Source organism: Crinia signifera, chromosome 1 (assembly GCF_055691185.1).
Source record: "Crinia signifera chromosome 1, ASM5569118v1, whole genome shotgun sequence".
In the NCBI taxonomy this organism is placed as follows: Eukaryota; Metazoa; Chordata; class Amphibia; order Anura; family Myobatrachidae; genus Crinia; species Crinia signifera.
In genome coordinates this window covers 471,992,582-472,003,874 of record NC_139217.1, presented here as the reverse complement: position 1 = coordinate 472,003,874, position 11,293 = coordinate 471,992,582, and the positions used below count along the sequence as shown (strand labels likewise).

At 50.0% G+C, this 11,293-nt stretch overlaps 1 protein-coding gene across 2 annotated transcripts in view; it reads right to left on the bottom strand.

Annotated features, from left to right (window-relative positions):
* Positions 1-437: 437 nt before the first annotated feature.
* The window catches only part of VWA5A (von Willebrand factor A domain containing 5A), a 49,340-nt gene continuing 38,484 nt past the window's right edge, over positions 438-11,293 (bottom strand). For both annotated transcript variants that reach the window (XM_083155419.1, XM_083155418.1), the window contains exons 10-11: positions 2,175-2,254; positions 438-606 (exon numbers count right to left, since the gene is read on the bottom strand). In XM_083155419.1, the coding sequence (XP_083011545.1) occupies positions 471-606; positions 2,175-2,254 (216 nt within the window). In that variant the 3' untranslated portion in view covers positions 438-470. The remainder of the gene's footprint in view (positions 607-2,174; positions 2,255-11,293) is intronic.

The following is an 11,293-nucleotide window of genomic DNA, read 5'->3' as shown; positions in this document are numbered from 1 at the left end:
TTCCTGGCACCCACACCCATGGGGCACTACAGGAGGCCTGGAGCCTTATGAGAGGCGCTAATGATGCTTTGTGGCTTCATGGGTTTGACTAATTCTGGGAAGGAAGATGAGAACGGTCACAGGCTGATCCAGGATTTACTGAGGGACTATTCTACCACGGCCATCCCTGAGGAAGACTAGGAGAGCACCCCAGCCTGCACATCAAAGCCAGGAGACCGGGGGATGAGGCATGGCCATGTCCTCACCCACATCCTTTTTCCACAACACCGTCCTGCACCCTCATTCCTCCCTCTGTCACACAGCTCAAGGTTTTAGGCTGAGGTCACTCTGTCTATGCACCTTCCAGTAAATCCCCACCACGCATGTGAATAATGTAGGGGATCTGACCCCAGTTGTATAGTATGTACGCGTACGTACGATTTACGTTCTCCAGTGTATTGTGTTCCCCCTGTGCTAGAACATTCTACAACTTATAACAAAACCCGTCTCACCTTGGGCTGCATTCGGTCCTTGCCGGTGATAAACTCGCTCGTTCCACTCCCAGCTCGGGCCATGCCTTTAATGAGGGACGTAGAGGCTCCTTCCCCGATCCCGAATGTGAAACACCTGTAAGATTACCATGGACATGGGGATAAGACAGGGACAGACAGGAGCCGGACATGTATGGAAGGAACAGAGTGACCCAACCCCTTATGATCACTTCCCAATTTGGAATGGTCGCCCCATTATGTTCCAGATTCATCCTATGTCCAACTGTGATATCAGGAGCTACTGGTACAGATCAATACGGATTAGTCACATGACTTAGGACAACGTGTGTCACAGTGCAGGGTCCAGGCTGCAATCTCACTGCAAAACTCTAAGGAGATGGGCCCGGTCACTAGCACTGCGGGATAATACAGTGACACAGAGGGTGAGATGGGCCCGGTCACTAGCACTGCGGGATAATACAGTGACAGAGGGTGAGATGGGCACGGTCACCAGCACTGCGGGATAATACAGTGACACAGAGGGTGAGATGGGCCCGGTCACTAGCACTGCGGGATAATACAGTGACAGAGGGTGAGATGGGCACGGTCACTAGCACTGCGGGATAATACAGCGACACAGAGGGTGATATGGGCACGGTCACTAGCACTGCGGGATAATACAGTGACACAGAGGGCGAGATGGGCCCGATCACTAGCACTGCGGGATAATACAGCGACAAAGAGGGTGAGATGGGCCCGATCACTAGCACTGCAGGATAATACAGTGACACAGAGGGACCGATCACTAGCACTGCGGGATAATACAATGACACAGAGGGTGAGATGGGCCCGATCACTAGCACTGCGGGATAATACAGTGACACACAGGGTGAGATGGGCCCGATCCCTAGCACTGCGGGATAATACAGTGACACAGAGGGACCGATCACTAGCACTGCGGGATAATACAGTGACACACAGGGTGAGAGGGGCCCGGTCACTAGCACTGCGGGATAATACAGTGACACACAGGGTGAGAGGGGCCCCATCACTAGCACTGCAGGATAATACAGTGACACAGAGGATGAGATGGGCCCGATCCCTAGCACTGCAGGATAATACAGTGACACAGAGGGACCGATCACTAGCACTGCGGGATAATACAATGACACAGAGGGTGAGATGGGCCCGATCACTAGCACTGCGGGATAATACATTGACACACAGGGTGAGATGGGCCCGATCACTAGCACTGCGGGATAATACAATGACACAGAGGGTGAGAGGGGCCCGGTCACTAGCACTGCAGGATAATAGTGACACAGAGGGTGAGAGGGGCCCGGTCACTAGCACTGCGGGATAATAGTGACACAGAGGGTGAGATGGGCCCGGTCACTAGCACTGCAGGATAATACAGTGACACAGAGGGTGAGAGGGGCCCGGTCACCAGCACTGCGGGATAATACAGTGACACAGAGGGTGATAGGGGCTCGATCACTAGCACTGCAGGATAATAGTGACACAGAGGGTGAGATGGGCCCAGTCACTAGCACTGCGGGATAATACAGTGACACAGAGGGTGAGAGGGGCCCGATCCCTAGCACTGCAGGATAATACAGTGACACAGAGGATGAGAGGGGCCCGATCACTAGCACACAGACATGACACATCTATACACAGTACATGGAGGATCACTGTAATTACCGGTGGTTATGAGCATTTTTCTGGACTTCCGCGATCACTTGCTTTGTGTTCCCGACTTCTCCATCCGTGAAGACAAAAAGCTGAGAAGAGAACAGAGATCATACAACAGTATCCCAGCCGGTCATCACATGTATTCCTCATTATTCATCTCGAATAGAATATCCCATCACTTTGTACCAGGCCGGTGTATCGGACACTGAGGAACTGCTGATTATATATGACGCATTGTGGTCAGTGACTCAAGTTGCCGCATCCTATTTGTGGTTACAAACCACTGCTGCACCTAGTCTCTGCAATGGAACACTGCACCATCATCCGAACAGTCCCGCCGGTTGCTCGATAACAGGGACACCAGACAGCTACAGCGCCACTGGTTGCCTAGCTGCCCAAACACCAGGAGTATGTGCTGCACTGCAACTGCAGAAGAGCAATGACCTTGCCTTGTGTTAGCCTTCTGTGCTTCATTTCTTGTCTGTAGATTACACTAGCCAAACTTCCTGTAGACGATGGTCAACTGTTTAAGGTCCTACTGCATGAATTTAAGAGACCTGGTGGCATTCTAAGTACCGGTATGTGCTTAATACACTCTAGGCAAAAACAGACAGCAATAGTCAATTGACGACCAACTCAGTGGCTTGAGGGATCTTCCCCAATGGTGCTGAAATTCAATAACATCTGATCCCAGATTTATTCCGGATCGTATGGGCTGTTGAATTACCAAGAAACCTTCATCCTCTTGGTAGCTGTCTTATTAAATGCAATCGACTGCTATATGTATATTGTATACATATGCATATTTAATATAAAATTGTACCATTTTTAATGTGTCTGAAGTGGTTGGTTGGTAGACTTTGGATTCTTAGTAACGCCACTTGCCATTACCTGACCATTTGCCTCCTGTAACCATCAGCTGACAAAAACTGTATCAGTTGCAATTGATACTTAATGTATGGTTTTTAAAGAAACTTGGAAGCCTATTAACAACTAAGCATTGATTTGGAATTGCTACTTCTACAAATACTATTTAATCATCAACTTGTAATAGGCTTGGTACAGCTCCCTTACTTGACATAAGACCTTTGCCCTTGAAATAAGTCACTAAACTGAAGATTACTATGTTCCTTATGGGAGTATGAATGAATCTAGCTCTTCAGTCACTTCGCTTGCAATATCTCCCGAACTGATCTCTCCACAAGATCTACATCCTTCATTACTAGCTCCCTTAGGCCACACCCACTCTGGGGAATGCCCTCCCACTCACAACAACACTTTCCTCTAGTCTCCAAATGTTCCGAGATGTCATCAGATTACAGAACCGCTCACAAAGCCTTTTCTATCCAATTCCATCCCCATTGCACAGTCCACACAGAGGGGTGTCCATGTACATCAAGCCCTAGTTACACATCGGCAGAGCGGACATCTTTCTAAAGGGCAGCCAACACTATTCTGGAAGATTTTTCTGCCTGGCTCCCTCACTTCCTTTCCGCTGACATCTCAACCATCATCATGGGTAACTTCAACATTGCTATTGATAGCCCAAAATCTGCTGCTCATGCCTCCAAACTACTCTCTCTAACCTCCTCTCTCGGCCTCTCCCAATGGACTGACTCCTCTACTCATCGGGATGGCCACTGTCTTGATCTGATATTCACTAAGCTGTGCTCAGTGTCGGAATTTACCAATTCTCCTTTCCCTCTCTCAGATCACAACCTTATCTCCTACATGCTGTCCTCTAGTACTTCTAACTCAAAAACACAGAAATCCTTTAATCCACCACAAGCCCGCAGAAATATTAATGATATTAATTTTCAAGTACTCTCCTCCTCACTGCAACAACAGCTTGCTCCTATTTCTGCATTCACTACTCCTGAGATGGCGGTATCACACCTAAACCTAACCCTCAAAACAGCCCTGGATGAAGAGGCTCCAGTTACCCACCACACTCCATGTAGGCCTAGACGCCAACCGTGGCACTCTAAATTAACGAGACACCTACAAAATATCTCACGCAAAGCTGAGCGTAAATGTGACAGTCCAATGGATTATGCCATGGAAACTGCCAAACATACATATTTCCAAACTCTCATTTCTGCTCAAGCTTCTAACCCAAAACGTCTTTTTAATACATTTAAATCCCTTCTCAACCCTCCCTCACCCAAGCCACCAACCACTATCCATGCACAAGATCTTGCTTCCTACTTCAGGGATAAGATTGACAAGATCAGAGATGAATTGGTATGCTCCAACTCAGTCAGTGATCTGCTCAATTCCATACCTGAGCCCTCTGAAGCATTTGCTTCATTTGATCCCACAAATGAAGATGAAGTATCTGCACTTTTCTCTGCCTCCCACTCTACTACCTCTCCTCTTGACCCTATACCCTCGCAAATAAGTAAATTTCTGTCTCCTGTGCTCATCCCAATCTTAACTAAAATCTGTAACCTCTCTCTCTACTGGTGTCTTTCCTTCATTGTTCAAACAAGCAGTTATTACTCCGATTCTGAAAAAATAGGATTTTGGGTACCTACCGGTAAATCCTTTTCTCGTAGTCCATATGGGATACTGGGCTTCACTACTATGGGGATTGAGACCTCCGCAGGAGAGACAGGCACATAAAAGAACTTTCAGTGTGGGTGCACTGGCTCCTCCCCTCAATCTCCCTCCACTAGTCAGTTAATGCAAAAACTGTGCCGAAGGAGAGCATGTGAGGAGTATGTGATAATGTATTGTGGTGAGATTCATCCAGCACACCCAACCGAACAACAACATATAAAAGAGGTGAATCCTAACAACTTAAAAGGACACCTGTAACTAGAAACAAGTCTATAGACATATCTGTCCTATAGAAAACAAGGCAATAAGCCTAACAATGAAATAGTATCTGACAGCAGTAAAAACCGCACCGAGGTGGGCTCCCAGTATCCCAAATGGACTACGAGAAAAGGATTTACCGGTAGGTACCCAAAATCCTATTTTCTCTACCGTCCAATGGGATACTGGGCTTCACTACTATGGGGAGGTCCCAAAGCTACCAGAACGGGTGGGAACGTGCGGATTCTGCTGTAGAACCGCATTCCCGAACTGGGAATCCTCCCTGGCCAGGGTGTCAAACTTGTAAAACTTCACAAATGTGTGCGGCCCTGCAGAGCTGCATTGCCGACACCCCTCGAGCAGCCGCCCAAGAGGTACCTACAGACCTGGTTGAATGAGCCTTTACTGAAAAAGGAAGCGATAAACCAGCTGATGCATAGGCCTGTTGGATAGTACATCTTATCCACCTGGCAATGGTACGCGTTGAAGCAGGTAACCCCTTCTTCTGCACATCATAGAGCACAAAAAGGCTGTCCGTCTTCTGGATCCTCGCTGTGCGCTTGACATACCCTTTAAGGGTTAGGACCACATCTAAGGACTCAGGTATATCCGGATGTGCCGCGCTAGAAGGGACCACAATAGGTTGGTTTAGGTGGAACCCTGACACCACCTTTGGAAGGAATTGTTGTCTGGTCCTGAGCTCCGCCCTATCGTTGTGGAACACAAGGTAAGGGCTCCGACATGATAAAGCCCCAAGCTCGGATACCCTCCTGGCCGAAGCCAGAGCCAGCAGAACCACAGTCTTCCACGTGAGGTGTCGCAGTTCAGACTCCTCCAGTGGAACAAACCGGGCAGATTTTAAGAAAGTGAGAACCACTTCCAAATCCCATGGTGCAGTGGGAGGCACAAAGGGGGGCTGGATCCTCAGAGCCCCCTGTAAGAAGGTTTGCACTTCCGGCAAGGCCGCAATCTTTCTCTGGAAAAACACAGACAGCGCGGAGATTTGGACCTTTAAGGAACCCAATCTGAGCCCCTTATCCAAACCAGCCTGTAGGAAGCGTAGCAGGTTGTTTAGACGAAAGCTGGCCGGAGGCAAGTCATTCTTCTCACACCAGGCAATATATCTTCGCCATATGACGTGATAGTGGGAAGCCGTCACCGGTTTCCTGGCCTTGATCATTGTATTGACGACAGAGGGATGTAGACCCTTGTGGACTAGGATCTGCCGCTCAACCTCCAGGCCGTTAAACGTAGCCGCTGTAAGTCCTGAAAGACGAACGGGCCCTGGAGGAGCAGATCTTTTCTTATGGGCAGACGCCATGGGTCTTCCACTAGCATGGCCTGAATGTCCCCGTACCAGGCCCTTCTTGGCCAATCTGGTGCCACCAGAATGGCCTCCGTCCCCTGATGCCGGAGCCGCTTTAGCACCCGAGCTAACAATGGGAGAGGTGGGAACAGGTACACCAATTGGAAATCCCAGGTCCAGGTGAGAGCGTCCACCGCTATCGCCCCTGGGTCTCTGGTCCGTGCACAGTACATCGCTACCTTGTGGTTCAGTCGTGAAGCCATCAGGTCGATCTGAGGGAGCCCCCACAGATCCACTATGGCATCGAACACTTGAGTGTGAAGGCCCCACTCTCCCGGGTGAAGGTCATGACGACTCAGGAAGTCCGCCTCCCAATTGTCGATCCCCGGGATGAAAATGGCAGACAGGGCCTGGACATTCAGTTCCGCCCAAGACAGAATCTTTAATGCTTCTCTCATGCAGGGCATGCTCTTGGTACCACCCTGCCGGTTTATATAGGCCACAGTGGTAGCATTGTCCGACTGGACCTGGATCGCCTTGCCCTGTAACAATGGAGCTGCCTGTACCAGGGCATAGTAGACCGCCCGCAACTCCAGCTTGTTGATGTGCAGGCCTGACTCCAGTGGAGTCCATCGACCCTGGAGGCGGACTCCCTGTGTCACCGCCCCCCAGCCCCTTAGGCTGGCGTCCGTGGTTACCAGAGTCCAGTCCTGGATCTGGAACCGTCTGCCTGCTAACAGATTGGATGAATCTAGCCACCACTGTAGCGAGATCCTGGTTTTTGGTGCAAGTCCAATCCTTCTGCGCATCTGCAGGGGGGAGCCGGACCATTTTGTCAGAATGTCCAATTGAAAAATCCTGGAATGGAAACGGCAAAATTGTATTGCTTCGAATGAAGCCACCATCTTGCCTAGAAGTCGGAGGCAAAGATGGATCTGTACCAGAGGAGACTCTAGATTACATGGGTCCTCAAACTGCGGCCCTCCAGATGTTGTGAAACTACAAATCCCAGCATGCCTTGCCACAGTTTTAACACTCCCTTATAGCAAAACTGTGGCAAGGCATGCTGGGATATGTAGTTTCACAACATCTGGAGGGCCGCAGTTTGAGGACCCATGCTCTAGAACCTCCCTGACCAGCTGCTGAAGTGCACTGACCTTTTCCATCGGCAGAAAGACTCTTTGTTCCGATGTATCCAGTATCATGCCCAAGAAAACCATCCTCTGGGTCGGAACCAGCGATGATTTGGACATGTTCAGAATCCACCCGTGGTCTCTTAGGACTCGTATGGACAGATTGAGAGCACTCCTCAAAGCCTCTGCCGACCCTGCCTTTATTAGCAGGTCGTCCAGGTATGGCACGACATTCACCCTTTGGAGTCTGAGTAGTGACATCATTTCCGCCATTATCTTTGTAAAAACCCTCGGGGCAGTCGACAGGCCGAAAGGCAGGGCCCGGAATTGGTAATGGTCGTTCCCCAAGGCAAATCTGAGATAGATTTGGTGTGGGGGCCAGATAGGGATGTGTAAAGAGGCGTCCTTGACGTCTATGGAGGCCAAGAACTCCCCTATCTCTAGGCTGGCGATCACTGAGAGCAAGGACTCCATCCTGAACTTGAACACACGCAGGAAGGGGTTCAGTGATTTTAAGTTCAGGATGGGCCTTACTGAGCCGTCTGGCTTCGGTACCAGGAATAGGTTGGAATAATATCCCTGGCCTCGCTCCGTGCTTGGGACCGGTACAATTACCTGAGACTGAAGCAGCCTGGTAATGGCCCCCTGGAGGCGAACCTGGTCCTCCTGTGATGCTGGAAGAGCCGACCTGAAGTATCTTCTGGGAGGGGGCTTGTCGAATTCCAGCCTGTAACCTAGTGAAATGAGACCCCTGGCCCAGGAATCCAGACCCGAGGCGTCCCACACATGACTGAAATGCAACAATCGCGCTCCCACCGCGAGAGAGTCTCGTGGCGGGAAAACCCCGTCATGCTGCAGGCTTAGAGGACGCTGCGGCATTTGGACGGTCCTGGGTGCTGGAGGAGTTAGGCTTCCTAAACTTGCCTCTTGTGCCTCTGTTGGCATTAGAGGCGCCCCTGGCCTTGGGGCGAAACCTGTTCCCACGAAAGGACTGCTGGGAAGCACCTGTGAAGGTACGCTTTGCCACCGTGGGAGCTGATGGGAGGAAGGTAGATTTTCCTGCCGTGGCCTTGGAAATCCAACCGTCTAATTCACTCCCAAAAAGCCATTCTCCTGTAAAGGGAATACCCTCCACACTCTTCTTTGAATCTACATCTGCAGACCACTGACGTAGCCACAAAGCCCGTCTGGCTGAAACCGCCATGGCTGAATTACGCGCGTTTATTGCGCCCAATTCCTTTTGCGCCTCACACAGGATCTTAGCGGTATCCTGAATGTGCCTCAGGCTGTCGCCTATCTGGGCCACAGTCATGTCACCCAACAACCCTTCTTGAATCTGGGTTGACCAGGTATGAATGGCCTTAGCCATCCAGCAGCTGGCTAAAACTGGGTGTTGGGATGCCCCACTAGCCGTATATATGGACTTGAGGGTAGCTTCCAGCCTCCTGTCCGCCCCGTCTTTAAGGGTGGATACACCTGGGACCGGTAGCAACACCTTCTTAGAAAGGCGGGAGACAGATGAGTCCACTACCGGTGGCTCCTCCCACTTCTTCCTGCCTAAAGGTTCAAAAGGATAGGCATTTGTGAACCCTTTTGAAAGAGTAAACCTTTTATCAGGGTTTTGCCAAGCCGCCCTGAACAAAGTTTCTAACTCCGCCTGCTAAGGAAAGTACACTGGCCGTTTCCTCTGAGTCATGAAGAAAGGATCTCCTTCTGCGGATGCCTCCACTGGGAGATCTAAAACCTCCCTGATAAGCGGTTCAGGCCCATGCACTGCTGCCTCAGGGACTGGTTCCTGCAGAACCTGCTCCTCACCCTCCTCTAGTATGTCCTCATCCTCATCGTCTGAATCAGGGGCCATCGCAGCAGCCGGCCTCTTTTGAGGCTGTGCGGGAGGAGGTACACTAAGGGCGGTATTCAATGAGCCGGAATCGCCAAGTTTTATGGCGATTCTGTGTTTTTATCGTGTCTGACGGTGATTTTTGGAGCCCCAAATGCGAATCACCCTATTCAATGAGCTGAAATCGCCGATGACGACCGGTGAATGAAGCAGCAATCGCCAAATGTTATTCTCTCCAAATCGCCGTTTTTTGTCTATAGGATTTTACATGGGGAATCGACGGTAGTTGAGGGGAATCGCCAAAAGTGTATTCAATGAGAAGTTGGCGATTCCTTTTTCTTCTTTCATATCGCCGTTCCTCACCGAGTGTCCCTCGTCATCTTTTTCTGGTGAACTTTTATAGGAACATGTGAAATAATTGGTTTTAAGTGTTCTATTTAACTATGCAAGTCTAATGTATTATTATTTGCTGCCCTTGTGTGATGTCATGGTCGTAGAAGTGCTATACAAATATATATTTAATTTTTTCAGGTATTTTTTTTTCTCCCACAAAGCACTGTTCTTACCCATGGTGCACCTCACTTACCCATGATTCTCCTCCCCACCTCACTCCTTCGTTTGCCCTTTGAGCAGATTACCCAGCGTTTGCCGTATGCTGTATGGGAAGCGTTTGTCCAGGGTAATTTGCTTTTTTCTTGCATTTCTCTGCATTTTTTTAAACAACTGACTACATTAATGCGGCTGTATAGGGAAACGCCGGTATGGCTGAGAATCGCCGTTAGGGCCGGCGATTCTCAGCCACGTTGAATAGGGTGACTTGGCGACTCCCCACGAATCCCCATGCATGGCGATTCACAGCTAAAAACCGGCGATTGGCAGGCGAATGATAAATCTGGATCACTGTGACCAACGATTCTGGCTCATTGAATACCGCCCTAAGAGTATGAAGAATATCCACCCTGGCAGTTAACATGGACAAATCTCTCTGATCTGCGTTTGCTGAGTGTTATTGGAAAGCTGTGAAGCCACAGAATCCAACAGGGTCTTTATGTTGGAGGCCCAAACAGGCTCCTGCTCGTCAGCCTGAGACGGCCCCACAAGCTGTGGGGGCACCCCAATGATCTTAATGTCAGCACTACTGGGCTGTGGTGACATACAAGCCTCACAAGTGACCTGGGACTGTGATTTTGGCACAAACTTGGTGCTACACACCATACAAGTGAACTTTTTCACCATGATGAGACAGTACTACAATGTCTGCAGTACAACACAACCCCCACGCAGTCACACACGTGCACACCCCACACAGCTGGATGTGAAAAACAGACTATGTGCTTGTTTTATGCTGTGTTAAGTAACTAATCAGTGGGGAAAAAACAGAGCAATTGGGGAGCCAAGTGCACCCTTAACCTGAACTCACAGATCTGGGTGAGCTGGTAACGCTAAACACAGTGATATGAACAAACACAGTGTCTGAGTAAGCTAGATAGCGCAGCAGCGCTAAATAGCTATAAAAAACCTGCTGTCTCTGCCGTGCTGCAAGTACCCGGATCCACCACGCCAGTGAGGAGCCCTCTGTAATGGAGTCTGGCAGCGTGTGAAGAAGCAGGAAGTGACAGCGCGCGCCCAGCAGAGCTTGGTCCCGCTCTGAGTGAAGCCCCGCCCCCTGTACACGGAGCTGGCGCTTCTATATATTTATACTGACATATAATAAAGGTGTAAAATATATATATAATACATTATAACCTGAGGGGTGTCCCTGGTGGTCCAGCGGCAGCACCCCTATGCCAGTTACCAGACGCGGTGTTCACGCAGTCCCTGCTGGAGAGCCACCATTACTAGCCGTCATCTTGCCGCACCAGAAATGGCTGCGGGGACCCCTTGTGGGACCCCCAGCCTGTACTCACCACTGAAGTCTTCTGACCTGTCAGGGGTGTGCGGCGGCTAGGGAACTTGCTCGCCACAGCGCAATGCTGTGCGGTGACAAGTCCCACGCAGGACCGAATTGTCCTGTAGCAGGGTCAGCTCT